The sequence below is a fragment of the Oxyura jamaicensis genome, chromosome 3 (assembly GCF_011077185.1).
Source record: "Oxyura jamaicensis isolate SHBP4307 breed ruddy duck chromosome 3, BPBGC_Ojam_1.0, whole genome shotgun sequence".
In the NCBI taxonomy this organism is placed as follows: domain Eukaryota; kingdom Metazoa; phylum Chordata; class Aves; order Anseriformes; family Anatidae; genus Oxyura; species Oxyura jamaicensis.
The window spans coordinates 91,240,433-91,260,703 of NC_048895.1; the positions used below are offsets into that span (position 1 = coordinate 91,240,433).

General features: G+C 35.0%; 1 protein-coding gene across 1 annotated transcript in view; it reads left to right on the forward strand.

Annotated features, from left to right (window-relative positions):
• Positions 1-225: 225 nt before the first annotated feature.
• Positions 226-20,271, forward strand: part of LGSN (lengsin, lens protein with glutamine synthetase domain) — a 26,458-nt gene continuing 6,412 nt past the window's right edge. Inside the window, exons 1-3 of the mRNA XM_035322246.1 lie at positions 226-304; positions 7,741-8,728; positions 18,772-18,950. Of these exons, the coding sequence (XP_035178137.1) occupies positions 275-304; positions 7,741-8,728; positions 18,772-18,950 (1,197 nt within the window). The 5' untranslated portion in view covers positions 226-274. The remainder of the gene's footprint in view (positions 305-7,740; positions 8,729-18,771; positions 18,951-20,271) is intronic.

Genomic DNA, 20,271 nt, shown 5'->3' on the forward strand with positions numbered 1-20,271 from the left:
ACTCAGTTGTCTTTGTTTCCAGGCAGGCAGCTAATAATGTGCATTTGTTATTTTACTACTTTAACACTGTTCCAGAAAGTGATGCTCTTGGCCATGACACATTAGGGTTGCTCTGTATGGTTCATCACCTGCATAGCCTTCTGGGAAAAGAACTTTACAGCAATTCTGTTTTAACTAACCTTTGTTTTGTCCATGCCTATAAATACGGGATGTACTTCTATTAGAATTTTACCAAGCCATTTCTAATGGTGACTTGAACTAGAATGACGCGGACATGAATGAAAAGGAAGATCTTACTCAGGAGGTAAGGGACTGACTGTGAATTATATCTGAGCAGATAACACAATATAAAATACTTTTAATATCTGCTTCAAGATTTTAAGTGAGCAAATATTTAATTGTGGTGTATGTGTGTGTCTTCATGCATGTGTGTTGTGCATGGTCTAATTCTGAGCCAGATTCAGGTCAAAGACTTCTGGTTTAAGCTCAAACAATCATTTATCTTAGAAAGCAAGTCTAACACATTTTAATTTCCTATACCTTTCATTTATAACTTTAGCAAAAGTATCAGAAATAGAGGTCTAAAATCTGAACTATTAATATTTGTGGTAAAGTAGAATGGCATCATAAATGTAAATGAAAAAACTAAGACAAATGTCTGACCTGAAAGTGATGCTCTTGATTTGTTCTACTGAGCTGAGTGGAGTTGGAGCTGTTTAGTTTCTACATAAGAGCTTTTTAAAGCTGATTCTGACCCTGAAGTCGTAGTAAATATTTTCAACAAAATTAAAATCAATCAAACAAACAACAACAACAACAAAACCAACAACCACTGTTATCTTGGGTAGGGTCCAAGAGGTCTCATTGTGAAAAACATGAAATTAAAATGTTTAATTAAAAATATTGAGAAAGATATAAGGTAGCTTGGAAGTAAAGGTGAAGACAGACTTCCTGAGGCTACTAAAATTTCTTATCAAGGTGAACAAATTAATACTGTGCCAGAGATATACCTTCTCTGAGTCACTAACTGCCTCCCAGACCATCTTTGAATAAGAAATGAGTCATAGAAATTAGACATAAAAATCCTGTAGATCATCAAGTCCATTTCCTTGCAAATGTCTTCCAGACAGAGGATCAGTCATGTGTTAAATGAATCCTGTTCTTACATCTTATTTACACTACTGCAAGTTGGAGATGACACCACCAAAGTACTTTTCTGGTCCAAAATCATTTTGAAAGCAGGATCAGTTTCTTAATTTTGAGACTCTATCTTGCTTTAGGGAATTTTCTTACATGTTGCAGGTGGCACAGTTCAAGAGAAAATATTTGCAAATAACTTTACCCCAAGGACTCTGCCGCCTTGAAGCAGTGAATCAATGACCTTGAGAACTAATCTACTAATTAGATATGTAGCATGAAGGCTTTGGATGGGAGTAGCAGATGAAGGCAGATGTCAGATGTGAAAATAAGTGAGCTAAACTCTTCTATTCATTTACCCATGAAGGACATTAATAATCCTGAGTATATTTAAAAGTTTCAAAAAAGAAAGGAGACTGCTTCTGCTCCTAATATTACCACACATCTTCCCATGACCTATGGCAAGATTGTGCTTCACAGCTTCTCTAACTGCAAAACAATCACATGTACCTAATATTTATGCCACTTTCAGGTCTTTCACAGGGAGGTTTTTGTAGCAGTAAATCACTATCTGAGAACCACTTTATAAAACAAGGTCACTGAGAGAGAAATTAGTTACAGCAATAACTTGACAATGTGCTGTGATCTTCATGTCTCTAGCTTACAAACCACCAGTGTCTATTTACAGTAGCATACATTGTTTTAGCATTGCAAGCAAAAAACCAAAATCCTTCTCTGTTCCTGGAGCGACTCCCTGGAAATGTCTGTGCTGTCTTCTGTGGATCTCTACTCCATGGGCCAAATTCCTTCCTGGTATAAATCTGAGTAGCTCCAGTGTCTCTAGTGAAGCTGCATTCATTCCCAGCAGTAGATAATTATTCCATCATCCTCTGCTCCTTCGCTGCCTAGTTGCTGGGGCAAGCAGCTGGGTAACCCTTTCCATCTGTCAGGGAAAGAAACAGAGAAAAAAACTTGGACATGGATGTACTAGATTTACGTACACTGTTGTATAATGTCTTAAGGAGCTCCTCTTGTTAAGACTTGAATTTTAGTTTTTGAGATTTATTGCCACATGAAAACAGTAATTAACTTGACTGTACCAAACAGAGGAAGCTGCAAAGGGTAACCTGGTAACAGCCAGAGTGGGTTAGAGAAAGTTCTTCAGCATTTACAGTTCCATAACCATTGAAAGATAATCAAAGTGCAATACAAAAATTTGTTTACTTTTGAAGTCTGGAAAAATGCTCAAACAATGTGAATAAGGCTAGTTGTCAACATCATTTGAACAATATTTTAAGATTTTCTTAAACTGGAAATTAGACTGGAAGCATTTAATTTAAATTTTTCATCACCGACTTTTATGATAGAAAAACATTCAAACCCATGTGAAGCTATTTAACTTTAAATAAATAATCACACCTTACATATTTTTTTAATTTTAACACCAGATTTTCATGTCTTGATGTTCTACACACAATGACTCTTCCATTCTTCAAAAATCTTTAGTGATAACGGAGGAAGATCATCACAATTTGACCTCCTTACTCCCTGACCTCCTAACTAAATAATGGCTACAATTGGTTAATAATTTGAAAGAAAAGAGAAAACAAGAATATGATTGATACACCAGTGCTGTTTGCTGAGTGGCTGCATTAGGTTTTTGGATAGCCAGTAGCAGAAACATTGGGTTATCTTGTTGATTATATATATAAAATCTGTTGCAGGAGTTTCACTGTTCTCTCACTTTCCTCTGTGATATAAATCCTAGTGCAGCTATTCATCTGCAGTTACTCAGGGAATCTTTTAAACCATATCCATATTTCTTTTCTCCCTTTTTTTTCCTTTCAGAAGCTGTAGTATGAGTTTTTTTTGTTGTTGTTGTTGTTATTTATTTTATTTACTTATTTTCTCATTTCTCTTTATCTTTTTTTTTTTTTTTTTTTTTTTTTGAGAGGTTTATAAATCCCAATAATGTTTGAGTTCTTTCCTAAGGTCAGGAAGGAAACAAAAAATAAGAAAAAATAGAAGGTTCCCTCTGCAACATCTGAATTTGTCTCATAGTACATTGCAGATATATTTTGATTCATCTATAAAAGTCCTTTAAGGCAAAGGTTCAAGAACTGTTGCGGATTTTCACCTGTTCCACAAAGCAGATATCCCTGTGTTTATTATTCCTCCCAAAGGCAACACTTTACATTTCCAAATGTTCTCGGCTTGTGGATTGGCAGTTTACAGACGAACTGCCTTTTGGCAGTGCTGTATTTCATGATATAGTTAATGTTCCACTTCAGAGCTTGTACAAAGCTTAGAAGTGAACACAAACTGATGGAGATAAATTGCTTTAGATGTATGGTTTTCGTGTTGCCACAAGATATAAAAAGTCTTTCAGCTGTAGGAGCCTGATGACATGCCAGCAGTGGCATGTAATTGGGTTAAATAGAGCAAGCAATTTCATCTGCACAGGGCTGAAATATTTGCTTGTTGATACTGTCTTCTGTTCTCTACACCTTTTACTTGCCATTGTCATGTGAGAGCTGAACAGCAGGATATTCTCTTGAATAGCACCCTAATACAATGATATTAGTGCTATACTTTGTATAGTGCTATATTTTGTATAGCACCCTAATACAGTTATGTAATACACAAGTGCAGCCCTGAAGCACTGTAGTTTGAGAACTTTGTTCTGTTGGTAGTCACAGACATCCAGACTCTTGTGCACATGACATGATACACTAGGTGTTTGTGAAGACATGCAAACCTGTTATTTGTGTGAATTGAAATTATTTATTAACAAGACATTAAGTCTATTTCATCCCTAGTCTTCCTGCCTATTGTAGGACTCACAGCGGTCCACCTCTGCTGAAAGCTTTCCAGGACCAAATCCCCTGTGAAAAGGGGATCAATGTACTGGCATGAGTTACAGCACTGACGCAAGAAGTCCCAATGGAAGTCAAGCCTTGGCAGAGTACCGATACCTATCAATGACATTTAATATCAGATACACCTTTTAGAAAACCTAAACTTCAGATTTATTTCATAGTATTGCATACACTATTTACATTTTGGAAATAACCTTTTTGGCAAGAATATTTGAATCACCACCTGAGTATTTATGAGTTAAGAAAGAGAAGAAAACTTCAAAACTTTCAAGATCTTTGACTTAGTGTGTCAGTAAATATTTGAAAATAAGAAACAAACAAACAAACAAACAAAAAAACCAACCCCATGACTAATTCTGAAACAAATGTTGGCTGAAAGAACTTTCATGTAGCTATAGTAGCTCCTGTTAAATGCTGTCACACAGCAACAAAAATGTAGAAACATTCAGTAATTTCAGTAATGACCTAAAAAATAATTAAAACTTTTCCATATTAGTGCCATGAATATTTCTATTTTCCTTTCTGCATAGCAGGACACATGGTTCAATGAAATTAAGTCATGATCACTATCCTGCTAAGTCTTTCAAGCTGCTACTTTACTTGATTCTGTATTCTGTAAGTGAAAATTTCTAGAAATATTAAATTAATGAGAAAATTCTTAGGTCCTGTTTCCTGGGTTCTTCTGACTCTGTGTCCAAGCACTAGACTCTTTCTTGTGGTAGACACACACATAAACTACTAGATAGTAAGGCTGTACCACAACTCATGCATATGACTATTTTTGATATGAAAGGATGCTATAATTCTACCCTACAAAAACTTCAGCATTAGTCCACTTCAGAAAATGCCATGAAATTACTTTAAAATGAAAATTAATACATATCTCAGTTTATTTAGAAGAATCATTCTTACACAGAGACAAAATCACAGAGTGCCCTGTGCTGAGGGTCCTAAGTAATGCATAGATTGTTCTCTGTGTAAATGCAAGATTTTATTTTCTTTAAAAGCAAAAAATGGTCAGTGTTTTTATTTAAGAGCAATGGGCACAATATCCCTTTTCTATGATAAATATCCTATGATAAAAATGCAGTACCATAGCCTCAATTTCTGACAGGAAATAAATTATTTGCTATAGCCACATTGGCCATTAGAATTTTACTACAAAGAAATGTTTCCATTAATGGAAACAAGTGGCCAGTCCTTATCTTTCTCTTCCCTGTTCAGAAGGAATTTGTTTTGGTAATGATTATGATGTGAACCTTGTGTTCAGGAAATTATTTAGCATGGTTAACTACACGAACAGGTAGATTTCTGATGTTTTACATTTGTTACATGAACTACTCTTTGTCTGATTTCAATATCTAAGTATTATACAAAAGGACGTGTTCATATTTAGTTATGTTCAACATGTTTTCAAAGATCTACAATAGGGATAACTGACAAGAATTGAGTCTAATATTAGATCTCCAGTAGTTATCTTTAAGTATAGTATATACAAATGCATTATAGGGCAGAAATGCAGATATTGTTATGTTATGTTACTGATTTCAAGCTATGGAAGAAGACAAAGGAAATATGAAGACTTCATAAAGAGGAAATCTGAATATTTTAATGATGGCAGCCTTTGCCACAAATGACGTTTAAGTAAATATTTTTCATAAATTCATTAAAAATGAAATCCTTTAATGATTATAATTTTCATAGCTGAAAATCTTCTCTCCTTTCAGAAAAAAACATTTTATATATCTAGAAATTTAATTTGATGCCTCTTTCATTTAAAAATGATTTAGGTTTCTCCATTTGGCAATCAGTTGTTCCCCAGATTCATTTAAGTTGTATTACTAATGAGGATGTTAAAATGTTCCATTATAAGCAGTTCTTGTCTGCTTTGTTATTCAGGAATATTACTGAATGTAAATGAAGGAAACTTCATTACATTTTTATTCTGTTATGATACAGAGCTGTAGGAATTAGGTCTATTCTACATGGGTGAATGTGTAGAGGTATCAGAATCATTTTATGAGAATAAACCAAAGCTTTTTGATGACAAAATGGAATCATTGGAAACCGAGTACTAAAACTGAGGTAAGCAAAGATTTCTGTTGTCACTGAGACACTAATCATGTTGATTCAAAGAGCCAACCAAGTCACAGTTGTGATATGTGCAAGGGAGTTGCAGGCAGAGAATGTCATGTCCTTCTTAGAGAGCTGGCAGTCATCTGCCTTCTGGTCTAGCAGGAATGTCCCAGTGAGCTCCAAAAGAAGCTGTAGTTAAGTGCATCACAGAGATTCAGAGCAAGGGGGAGAGAGGAAGGAAATATTTCCTTGAGCTCTGTTTCAGGAAAAAAAGGTCTTATGCCTTTTTGACAGGGGTATTAATGGAAAACAGCATAATGGGTGAACATAATGAGAAAATAGGAGGAATAATACAGAAAAAGGGAGGTAGTAATTATCTTAGTGGAAGACATGTGACTATTTCCTTCCATGTATGTTTCATACTCTGCTGTCTTTTCTTCTAAATGCTTTTATCTGCCAGCAGGAAGCTCTTTTGCCTATATCCAGACTGGCATTCACTTTGCTTCTGTGCAGATCCCTATTTCTTCTGTAAATTCAGAAATTGGAGAGAGTCTAGTCTTTGTGAAAAAGGTGAAGAACAGTAATAAAGATGGCATTTCTCAGTTTCCCAGTGATTTTACAGGTGTTAATTCCAGTCCAACCCTAGCAAATAGAGAACTCTTGGCGAAGTTGCTTAGTCATCCATAAATGCTTGAACAGGATTTCGTGAGCAATATAACAGTTTGTGATCAGCTATGGAGTGATATATATTTTGGTTAAACAGTATTACAGAGTCTTGATTGGGACATCTCGAGATGGAGAATTTGATCCCTACCTTGATAGTCTGTAAAATAATTAATTACCCACAGTGATGGGGTAATTACCCACAGTAATAGGACCACACATGGTCCTATCAGTATACTTAGGAGAGATGATTCAGACACTTCTTGATATTCTGTGGGATAATGCTAACAGATTAATTTTTGTTGCTCCTCTGCACCATCTCCATATTTTTTATATCAGTTTAAAATTTTGCTCCCAACACTACAATGTAAATCATATCAATGCCAAATGTAAAGGTAAACATCATCCTCTATCCTCTGGCTCTTTCCTCATTATATATCCAAATAGAGGTTTGTTCTTTTGACAGCTGCCCTGGGAATTTGATTATTTGGCCAAACTAGATCCTTGAAATTCAGTTAAAGCCAGATTATTTTTAGGTTTCACTTCCCATACAATCCCAAATGATTGGCAGTGATCTGTGTTTTAAGGCTATTTATTTCCTTTATAAATACAAATGAAAAAGAACATGTATAAATGTAATGATTAAAATACAATTTTTCACATTTAAAGGCCATGTTTTTTGGACAAATGATGGCACACTGTACAGGGTCTTAGATTTTAATTTATCAAGTCTGCTTAAAAATTAAATTATGAAGGTACTTTGACCAGTTTTGTTTTAAAATCTAAGACCTTCTCACTCAATTTTCAGTAAGAAAATTTTATCCAAATAGCATATTTTGAAGGTAGTAAGTATGCACAGAGACCTCCATGACCAAGAAGTGATGGAAGTGCAACAAGGTAAATGAATCTGGTGCTAGTAGACCATTCTTATGTTCTTTTCCATTTATGCATATTATTTGGTTGTATATTTTATTGCTGGTTACAGAACACATCTGGAAGTGCCAATGATGAAGTTGATGGCAACAATATATGTAGTTTCAGAAAGAAAAAAGGAGTCAAATGTACCATAAAGCATGTTCCTCTGTTAGAAAATGAGAAGACAGCGTTGTCTCATACCTCAAAAATCCCAGATCCTCATCATCTTCAAGGAATCACTGGTTGTTCAGAACCACCATCACATCAATCTCTTCAAAACCTGTCTAATTTTCCTCCAGTGGAAAAAGACAGAGGGGGTAGTGGCAGTTCCCATTTTGTCAGCAACGTGAAAGAAGACATGTCTGGGGAAACACATGAAATCCCAGAAAATGCTGGCACTGGGGAAAAAGTAATAGAAAAAATGCATAAGAAGATAGATACACCAGGTAAAACAAAGTTGCCCATGGGTGTACAAGCTGCCAGCAACACAGAAAAAGCTGGGTGTGCAGACACAGTGTACAAGGAAGAGAACAGTGAAAAGATGGAGTGTATACAAGAAGAACAGGGTAGGACAGATGAAGACAGCAAGTTTCATATGCCAAAGACAGGCTTCCTGGAGAGTACTGCAACCACACAAGGAAGAAGTACTGCAGAGTCTTTCACACCTGGCATTTCTGATCAAAGTCTGGAAGAGCTGAAAAAACTTCTAAGTGAAGGTCCTCTGACTGACCATGGGCCCAATTGCAGTTGCAGGTCAGGTGGCACTTTTTCTCAGCAAAACTTGAAGCCTGGGGAGAAAATAGCTGACAAACAGGGCAGACCCTTTGAGATGTTTAGTCTCCATTTTGGAAAAGAGAATCAAAAGTACCACAGTTTCCACAAGGAGGGAGTGGGACAGCAGAGCAAGTCTCTTCTGGTCCTCAGCTCTGCTGGGTCTGATCAGCAACAGCCAGCAGGTGGTGAGGTGGATCAACCTATTCTGAGACAACCAGCAACTTCTACGAGTACAGAAAGCACTGCTCTGGAGATTGAGTTCTGCTCTTCTGCAAGCCACACTGGTAAGGATATTTAGCCATCACCTGTTGTGCTGTTAAAGAAAATGTTTCTGTTATTTTGTGGTGTTTTGTGAAGTTGCAAAATTTAGTCAGAACTAATGAGAAAACTGACACCCGTAGTTTCTGTATCATTGGGGTGAATCAGAAGTTCTACTCTACATCTATGCTGAGTTTTTTAGAAAGTAAGGCATTTAGGATGCCAAGCTGCCTGTCAAAAACTGCCATGCACAAGTGGTCATGTCATGTTCATTAAGACTGAAATATTTCCTCATTTAAACTAAGTGCAGGCAACATTTCCCAAAAGTCTGCTAGACACTGAAAAACTCTGAAGGCATTTGGGCTTCTTAAAATTTCCTTTTTGTTAACATATCCAGCAGTGGAAATTGCTCCCATGTAGGGATGATGTTTGCAATTATTAGTCCTGTGAGATGACTGGAATGTAAAACATCTAATATAAACTATAGGGGAAGAAAAGCAAATGAGGCAGAGAACTTCCACTTATCTTCATGCTGTTCAATAAGTCCATTTCCAAAGTGTTTATAGAGCCAATTAATTGCTACTAATAGGTAGTAGTTTCTTTGAAACAGTAAAAACTAAACTTCTGGGCTAGCTGGATCAGCAAGCTGAAAGCTACTATTAACTATAATAATGTAATGGGCTTGAGCAGTTAGTTGCTTTGTGTCTTTTCCAGGAAGAACACAACAATTTGCCAATTGAAGAGATATAACGTTAATAACCTTCCAGGAGTATCAGGATCAGATAACATCATCAGCTTTTCAGAGTAGATATGATGCCCTCTGACTTATCTGACTGATACAATAAATACGAATCTTAACTCTTCATTAATAAAAAAAAAAGTCCATCATTGACTATATAATAAAATGTAATAGCCACAGTTAAATTTGTATTATAATATTGTTATCCTGCTCTTTGAAGTCTGCTTTCAGATGGTACAAACATGATTGTAAGTGCTTTGAAAACAGACAGTTTGAATAAACCAAATTTTGTTGGCCACAGGAGGATTTTTCAGTAGACATTGTGTTTGAACAAATCTGAATAAGTTATCCATGAACAGTTGTATGTAGTGGGAGGTGTCCCTACCCATGGCAGGGGGCCTGGAACTGGATGATCTTTGAGGTCCCTTCCAACCCAAACCATTCTATGACTCTATGATCATCAGAGCTAATTCGGTGCACTATAAGAGAAATATAAATGTCTGAAATTATATTTTGTGCTCAAACCACTCTGTATTTTTGTCTACTAGAATAAACAAGTTAGAGGATTATTTCTTAGCCTACAATGGATGTTGTTCCCTTACAGTTTTTTGTTTTTTTTTTTTTTTTTCCCTGCTGAAAGGCTAGCAAAATTCATTGCCAAATTTATATTACTATTGTTTTCTGCAAAACCAAAAAAACTTCTGCAAAGTTTTAAAAATATAACTATTCTTTGTCATAACACCATATAAAAGTTTAAGGAATTGATTAGATTAACTGTAGACTCCACAGAGAGATTTCAACCAGAATATAGCCACTAAAGTGTCTATCTAGTCAAGCTCAGTTCTTTGTCAGTAGAAAAAGACAGAGAAAGACAGTCATTCTCTCTTCAAAGACAGAATGGTTAATGAGAAATTGGCCTTGGGAAATTGGCTTCTCTTTCTCCTCAATGGGGAAGAATTCTACATGTTTAGTTTAGATTATTTTCCTAGCTCTGAAATGCCTAAATGAACCTGGGGTTAATCTTTATCTGTGTCACTGGCAGTAACAATGACTGTGAGAGAACTCTAGTTGAAAACTAACTATGAAGGGAGGTGAGGAAATACTGTTTCCTCACAGTTTGTTTACATCTAAACCAAAATAAACTCTTGTAAGTTTTGGATTCCATTTGTCTTTGACCAAACAAATGACAGGGAGTCATGTATACTTTTATAGTTCCACTAATAAATGGAAAAAAACCCAACACATTCTTTGTGTAGAAATAGTTTCTACTTACATAGAAATATGTGTGCTTTGAAATTAATCTTAATTGAATATACTTTGTAGCTCAAATGAAGGGAATAAATCTTTAGATAAAATTCTGCAGTCTTTAATGAGACTTTGCATAAACAATATTTCATTGCCTATTATATTTATAAGAAAAAATCCTAAATATTTTATTTTTATGACTAAAATATTATCTTGAACATTTTAGTTACCAAAGTGATTGAACAAAAGTCTTGGATCTATACATGTATATTATACTTCTATAATGCATCTGAAATACTACTCATATTCAGTAAATTTTCCAAACATTGGATTTACATATAAACACTGAGATTGTTCTCTTTGTGTCTTTGTTTAATATAGAATATAAAGTAGGAGAGCATTGAAATTATATGACTATAATAAACAATTATTAGATAAATAATGCCCAGTGTAATTCTTTTGTTATTATGTTGAGCACTTATAGACATTTGAATGTCTGGAGTATACCCTACTGTTCTAAAACTACACACCTATCCGTTCAGTTAAGGGACAATCACTAGCTGGAAGCAGTAGGAGGGCTAAAACGTAACTGGGACTTATTGTAATGCAGAGGATTGAAATACAGCCATACTAGTTACCTGGTTAACATCTCTCAAAAAAAAGTTCAAAATTCTCTTTGGAAGTTGCATGAGATTTCTATTCATTTTCTGAATACTTCATATATTGCTTGCTAGCTCTTTTGTGAAAAGTGTTTGAGGGCAATATTATTATTAATATAATAATAATAATAAATGACACACAAAGTATTTGGCCAATATGAAAAGTATTGTTTAGACACTGTCAGTGAAACTGGAGCTGAAACTAAAGCTCTTTGAATTTAATTCATCACCATGGAAAGACAGAAGCTAACACAGCTAATTAGGTAACTCTACTGACTTCACTAATATGAATTTATGAATTTTATTTGCATAAGTATCCATATACGATAATTATGGACACTTCTGCAAATTAATGTGTAGTCATTAATAATTAGATGCTTTGTAATCTGTTCACTGCCTGTGATCTTGGGAGACCAAGAGAGTCTTCCAAATAGCAAAAATGCAGATGAAGTTTTATGTATATAGCATTACACAACACTTTATACACACACAAGAATGCATGTATTATATAGGTAGTATATTCTGTAAATGTATATTAACTTCACTGAACTCAGAACATATTCCATGTTGCTTTGCATACTGCTAAACTGAAATGTTTATACTGTGGTAAACAGAGAGGAGGCAGAAGAAACATTTACCTGAGAAATTTGGAGTTCCCAAGGATCATGATTGGGGTTCTCTTTGTCACAAAAGGAAATTAATTGCCAGAGTCGAAGACTACAGGTGGCTTCAGCAGCCATCTGGACCACCCAGTATATAATAGAGGAACCTGAACAACCTGGTGCCACTGCACAGGCTTAGGACAAAACTCTCCTCTGGATCTTGAGTCAGCAGCATCTCCATGTAGCTGTAGGTGGGCAACACACTGTAATAGGGCTATCAAGTGGGCTTCAAATTCCCTTTTGTACATCCTGTAGATGAGGAAAAAAAAAAGGAAGAGCAAAGGAGTTCCTATGATAAATTCTCCTTTTAAAGAAAAGCATGTCATAGAATCATAGAATATCCTGAGTTGGAAGGGACCCATATGTCAAATAGCTGCTAACAGGTTATATTTCTTAAGAGTGGAGCTAATAAATTCTATGAGCACTTTTCCATTACAATGAGTAATCTCATGATGCCATTCTTAACATGTTCAAAGCTCTCACTATTGGTAAAAAGGCAGTTAGAAAGGATGATAACTGGCATTTACAGGCAGAAGTATGAAAAGAAGATTTTCACACAATGCAAATAGCATAGACTTTTTGCTCCACAGAAACTAATGTTTGTCCACATGTCTTTAACAAAGTCTGAACTCCTTGCTGCCAGAGTTCACCATCCCCTGTGCTCCCCTGGGAAGAGGCATGTCTGCCTGTTCCCACTGATTTTGCTCAGTGATAAGGAAGCAGAAATGAAGACACTTTAGGAGCTGTAAGTGGACACAGGAGAGGTTTGTAAGATCCTGTTCTGGGCTGATCATGTCCAGTACCTCTTGCAGTCATTCCTGCATTACTTTGGGGATTTCTGTGGGGAAGACTGTGTTTTTGAATTGCTGGTCTTCTCTGCTTTATATTTTATATAATCTGTTCTGTTCTCACAGCTCTCCTAAAGAGAAAAAAAAATACTATGTTATTTCATCATATTCCTTTCTTATACCCTATCTGCAGTTCATTTTTTTTCTGATGTTGCTTTTTCAACATTTTGAACTCAACTTGAATATAGCATGGCTGAAGCTTAGCTCCTTCCTAAACCTGCTCAATTGCCCCTATTTGCTGTCAAACAAACTATCATATTTTCTTTTTCTTTCATTTTTCCTTAGAGCTGAGCTGTATATAACTTGCTTCTTTTTTTTTTTTTTTTTCCTCACAATCTCTAAGAGCAGATATTTTTCTTTAAAGCAAACCAAAACTCCTAAGTCCTTTATCTTCCATACCAATAGCTGAAAATCTCTTCCTGCTGTGTGACTGTATGATTTTCCATTTTTTTTCTTGATCTATACAAAACAAAAATGCTCAGATAGCACTTCCAGCCTATCTTTCTGCTCTATTATGTACCCTTCTGGGTGAAATTCTTCTCATCTGTCTCTGGTGCCTGTGGTAAGCTAGTCATCCTGTAGCTTTGTGAGAAAAAGAGGTATAGTCAGACAGTAATTCTTCCTGTCCTTTAGAGACACTTAGTTTCTCTCTAATAACAGTGATAATAACAATTGCCAAAACAATTAGTTTACACCTAATGTTAGTGGAATAGATTCTCTGCTTGATTTCTTTGCTTGCCATCTCTCCTTCTATAATGTATTCAAGAAGAATTTAGTCTCTACATTGACTACTGTGCAAAACCTTTTTTTTTCCCCTAAATAATTTTACTTTTGGCTTAATGTGGTTCTTGCACTCATTGTTTTGTATTGTTTTATTTTTTAAGACTCTTTTTTTTTTTTTTTTCTCATTATTTCAAATATTTTTAAATCAGAAGGGGCTATCTAGTTTGCAATACTGTATAACTCACTTAATGGAACTTGGCTTAATGATTCCTCCCTTAAATCCAATTTTTCTATTTGAGTTTGAAGAAAGGCATGGCACTCTAGATCCATCACATTTAAGATTATCAATTAGGTATTACACACATTATGATTTTTCAGAGGTCTACATATTTTATTTTCAAATCCTCTTGTCTAGGTGGAATCTTCTCTAACTTTTATATAAAACTGTGATCATTTTCCCATTCAATACATAACAGCCATTTTATAAAACAGCCTGGAAGATAGAAAAAATGAGTCTTTTATCCTTCATTAATTTTTAAATAAAATTATATTTTGTATTTTAATTCTCAATAAGGTAGCTCTTCTGAGAAGCCACGTTATATACTGTCATACAGTTTGGAAAGAATAATCCATGGATGGTTGAAACTGGCCTTTAAATTAGATATAAAACTAATGAAAAAGAGCTGAACTTCTCTGTGACCACATTAGTTTAAAAAGCCCTTTTCAGAGTTAAGATTAAAAAGGAAAGCAAGATAAAATGAGACAAAGAAACAGATGGAAAAACATTCAAAGTATGAAAATCAAACAGATCAGGGAAATATTTTTACTTTCTCCCACGTTTTGATAAATTTTTGGTATGCTTACACCTTTCTTCCCCTGCCAGAGGTCTTGTAGGGGAGCAAAAATAAAAGTTATGGAACACCTTTTGACTGCAGAAACCAATATTGTAAACATTTTTGATGAAACTACATTTAGGTGAAAAGAAAGTTCAATTACATAATGTTTTCAAGTGTAAATGTTTTTGATTTCTATTCATATCAATACTACTATTTAAATATAACTCAGTACTCCTACTTACCATGTTAAAAAACAGATGGGGATACAAAAGAAAGATTTTAAATACTAGCAGTAAGAATGATGCATAACATTGGAAAGGCTGTCATATGAGGTTTGAAAAATAGAAGCTGTCAATGTTTTAAGACAAATGTAAGAATATGCTGTACAGTCCAAGTACACTTTCTGTTCTTAAATACACAGACCAGAGTCATGTAAAGATGAATGGCTATATTTAAGTTAGTACTGGCAGATATTTTCATAGGATTTAGAAGGGTATAAATGTATTTATCCCGTGGGACACATTGCCAGTGAATATCATCTACCTAAGACTTATAAAGGGGGTCAATATCACACATATCTTCAGAGCACCCCATGACTGATTTCTAAGGGCACCCAGACACCTTCTCATGGGACAGGAGGAGGGAGCAGAGCAGCTATGTGACTGCAGCAGGGTTGTGTCTAGCACATCTGGTGCTGTTGGAAGAGGAAACTTGAGGGAACCAGTGGAAATATGGTCCCTTCTCCAGTGCATGGTTTGTATCTGGAGACTACCTCCTGGTATCTGCTGTTATTGCCTTATGTTACCTTGGTGGTTGTATTTCTCAAAGAAGAGGTTCCAATATTACTACATTTGTTAGGTCAGCCTTTTCCTGTCACTGTTAAGTCCCCTGGCAACATGTAACATGTTCTTTTCTTTTCATCAGCTTGACACAGTCACCTCTTATAGAACTGAGAAATTGTTTGCTTTAGATGCTATGTGATTTAACAAGAGACCATGGGAAAGAATTTCTTTGAACAAGCAGATAACAACAGATTGATCTGGGACATGTGGACTTTCCTTCTGTGATGGTACTTTTCTGAGAATATAAAGCAAATGTTAACGATTTGACCTAGACAGAACTCAGCTGTTCTTAAGAAACTGAATGATTTTAATAGTAATGACTGAAGAATGACATCACTCTTCTGCTAGAAATAATCTAGCAGAATAATCTAGTTTGTAGAGTTTGTAGATTTAGGGGGTAATATAATATTTGTAGTTTTGTATATTCATATTTAAAAAAGATATCTGTAGATAATTTACATGAATTAGTAGCTAGTTTCTAGTAATTGCAAAACAAATATAAACCATACTAAGTTTTTCTTTGTGGTAACTTGAATACAGACAGAACCATAGAAACATTAAATGCTTTCCTGTGTGCTACTGATTAAACATAAATATGTAAAGATCTACATGTATCTTTTTTTTTTTTTTTTTAAAAAAAAAGAAAAAAGTATGGGTTTATATATATATATATATATATATATATATATTTTTTAATGAAAATCTGAAACCAAATCTGAACATCTTGTGAAATGTACATACATGTTTCTGTAAATAAAGTTTATGAATTGAGAATGAATTTATTGTTACCTTTACAGTCCCAGGGAGCTAGGGAAACAATTACACTCATCAATACAGTCCTACCTCATAAGAATGTAAGACTGTGTACTGAATTCAGGTAGACACTTATTTATTAGCTACCTTCTCTCCATTAGCTAATGCTGTAGTTAATGACTGTACAAACTGGGAAAAGACAAAGTACTCAGATCCCCAGTACACCTTTCCAAACTTGAGTCATCACTAGCTTCAGGGACTTAGTTTGCCAGTGATTTATACAGCAGCTACCAACAAAATATATTTTGGGGACTTGTGCTGGAGAAATATAAGTATTGTTATTAATCATTCTATATATTATGCAAAAAAAAATCCACTTTAATATTTTCAAAATCAGAGATATTAAGTATTAAGACAGAGATATTAATATTTTAATCTATCATATAATTTAAAAAACCTTATCATTTCAATAGGCAAGACAATATACAAATGGTATTATAAATGACAAACTGCCTCTAAAAAGTATGTGAAAGTTGTGGGAGTGTTTCTATTGATTCTAACAGATTTTGTGTCAAGGATCTTGTAAGTAAAATAAGTATATGTCTTTTGACTATTGTGCTGTCCAAATTGGTATTTTGCCTAATTTTAGACTACTACTAGGTCAATATTAATTTCAGTTCTAGATAAATCTAGAAAGATTTATCATTAATCATAAGAAGTCCAAATGGAGAAGACAATTTTTGCTTCTTCAGTTAATTGTTTTTACTTTTTTAATGTTTACACAAGGGTTAAATACTTGTAGAACAAAGGCTTGAACACTGTTTTTAGATGGAAAAACCTCAAGCTTCTTACAAATTCTTGAATCTTTATGAGCTCTATCCAAATAGCCACAGTTTATTTTCTGTTAATAGATGGTTAATTGATGGTCCATAAGGAGGTGAAATTTGCTAAAAGTCAGTAAACATTTATGCTGTAAAACAAAGTTATAGGATGACTGAACTGGAATTCAAATAATTAATTGGATGACATACGTAAGGACAAAGATAAGATAAGGACACTTTACATATATTTTGTACTCATTAGTTGTGTTTTAGCTGCAATTATAACAGAGAATGTAACACAAAATTTAAACAATACTTCCTTGTTAAATGTACATATATTTAACGACATAGTGCCCTGATGTTTGTAGAAGACAGAATAAAAAAAGGTATTTCAATAAGCAGCTCACAACTGAAGCAACTGAAAGGGAAAGAGGTCATAAGAAGAAGTGAATGTTACAAATATATATATTTTTTTCCTTGGTTTTACCTTTTTGCTTTATACTTTTTTTTTTTTTTTTTTTTTTTCTTAGTATCAGATTTTGCCCTTGATTTAATAAGTTTATTCTAGTAAATTGAAATTAATGCTTTTTTCAGTTTAACTTGGATAGTAATAATACTTAGATACTTAAAAGGAAAGCCATCTGGCAGATGAAGAGGTTTGTGAAAACAAGTTAGAGTGCCCAGGTCTCTGCTCCTTTTTAAAAGTTATACTCAAATGTTACTATATCAAGAAGTTTATATTTTCCTACAGCTGCAGTAATACAGTAAAGAAGGCAACACTATACCAGTAAATACATAAACTTCTCTTAAATGTCTGCTGCCTGTGGAGAAGACTGCAGGCTTCCTCAGAAGGTATTGGGAAAGATTTAATAGATAAGTGCTCTTTTAATCACGTTTCTGTATCCATGTGCTTTTTGAAGGCATTAAAGAAATACAGCACCTTAATTCTATCAGCTTTCAGTGACAAATAGATATCCAGCTGCTATTTGTGCTCCTAAATTCACCCAAAAAAACAGCTGAGGTATCCCTCAGAAATTCCTGGATTTACTACATGATTCTTCTGTGTTTTCTTATCAAATAAAAATTCATTAAAATTATAGACCACTCCAGAAAACAATGGATTCCATATGGATCCTCAGGCCAAAAAATTGCCTGTTTACTTACAAAAGTTTTGTGATTGTGATGGTTTTACTCAAGTGGGCAGCCGAGCTCCACCACAATTGCTCTCTCACTCCTCCCCTCCTCAAAGAGGTTTGCGGGAGAAAAGACAACACAAAGAGCTCGAGGTTTGCGATGAGAATGATTTAATTAAAGGGAAGGGGAATGGGGAGAAGAAGAAACAAAAGAAACAAGGCCGCGCGGAAGCACAGAGAGAAAGGAAAAAAAGTTATTCTCTACTTCCTATCAACGAGCGATGTTCGGCCATGTCCCGGGAAGCAGGGCCTCAAAAAGCGTACTGGTTGTTCAGGAGAGACCCTCTCCCATGAGAGGCCCCCTTTTATTGCTGAGTGTGACATCAGGTGTTATGGAATATCCCTTTGGTTGGTTTAGGTCAGCTGCCCTGGTGATGTCCCCTCCCCATCAATTGCCCACCCCCAGCCTGCTGGCTCTTGGGGGCTTGGAGGGAGTTCTGATGTTGTGCCAGCACTATGCAGCAATAGACACAACACTGGAGTGATACCAGTGCTGTTCCAGCTATGAGTGCCAAGCATAGCACTGTGTGGGCTGCTGCAGGGAAAGGTGACTCCATCCCAGACAGACCCAACACAGTGATCCATATCTTTTTCTCAGTTGTTTTTACACTGTTTTTATTTCTTTTTTTTTTTTTTTTTTTTTTTTTTTTTTTTGTCATTGTTTGCCACTATTGTACTTTTTTAGGAGAACAGCCTGTACTCCAGCATTCATTATTTATTTGATGTGAACATTCCTCTTCACTTATAGCATCCAGCAGAGAGCCTGATATAAACAGCCTCAGAAATCCAACTCTCCTTCACCTGTTCTCTCATATTGAATTTATTAAGCAGCAGATGGCCAGAGACAACATACAGTTTGTCAGATTTGAATCAATAGACCTCCATGGCGTGTCAAGATCAAAGAATGTTCCTTCTCGCTTTTTTCATGTAAGTATTTTGTTTTTTAGGTATATCATAATGTATTTTCATGGCATCATTCTTAATTTATGTTATATATATATATAATTTCTGGAGTGCAGACAGAAAGTTCAACTTTGAACAAATTATCTGTTCCTTCTACTTGTTAATGTTCCCAAAGGATCTAGATTTTTTTCCCAACCCACTAAAATTTAGATCACCCTCTGTTCCACAAAAATGGTAATCTAAATAAGTAAATGTAATACTTTCAGTTATTTGCACTTCTAATAATCTCTTTCCTCAGAATTATCAAGTTCAACACAATTATAAAGAGTTTGGTTCCTGAATATCAGTAAATTGTAAAGAGAAAGTATAACCGCTAACAGAAAGAAAATGAGGAAATGAAAATGTCTTTAGCTATGAGCCAATCAGATGAGAAAGTAATGATTCAATAGCAAAACTTGCCATATTGATGATTCAGGGAATAACATACAGATTAAGAAGCAATTATATCCCTGACTAGTCAGCCTTTACAGTATATTGCTTTTATGATACTTCATGTGCATAGTTATATTATACTTGCACTCGTATCAGTACAAATATTTTAAGCATGCTCACAAAAAAAAAAAAATCATCAAGACAAGATATAGAACACTTTTGTTTCAAGCTACTTCTGAGGCCTGAGCAATATTTTCATTATTTTCCTTTAAGATTTTCATATACTGCATCTGTATCATCTTGATACAATTTGATTTCATTGGTGTTTTTTAGGTTTTATCAAAATAAACTTTCTCTCTGTCATTTTAACTGTTTTGAGAGGTTAACTGCAACTTAACTTAAGTGAACCTGCAAATGTCTATTTCAGAGAGGTAGGTGTAGTATAGGGTGTTTACCTTCAGTACTTCTTCAGTGTTGAATGGACAGCTTAGACACCTTGCAGCAGTATTCACCAAAGTGTGCAGTTTTGATTATGGGTGTTAGTTAGTGAGAATTCTTACCACTGGATTTCCACCTGTTTTAGAGAAGGCAGACATTTATTTATTGATTTTAAGAGGAGCCATTGTGTGCAGTTTGAAGTGTTTAAAAAATATTTCATCTGGATATGCAAAATTTTGTTTTATCAGCCAGAGACAGAACTAAAAGGTTTCCCTCTTTTTAGGTTCATTTTGTGTCTTCTCATAATTCAGATGGAAATCCTTTCTCTTAGATGAATAACTGTAAGACATAAACACGAGCCAAGTTTCACTAAGTAGATATTGGCATAAGTGTTGGCCTCTCCTCTCCTCTCCTCTCCTCGCCTCTCCTCGCCTCTCCTCTCCTCCCCTCCCCTCCCCTCCCCTCCCCTCCCCTC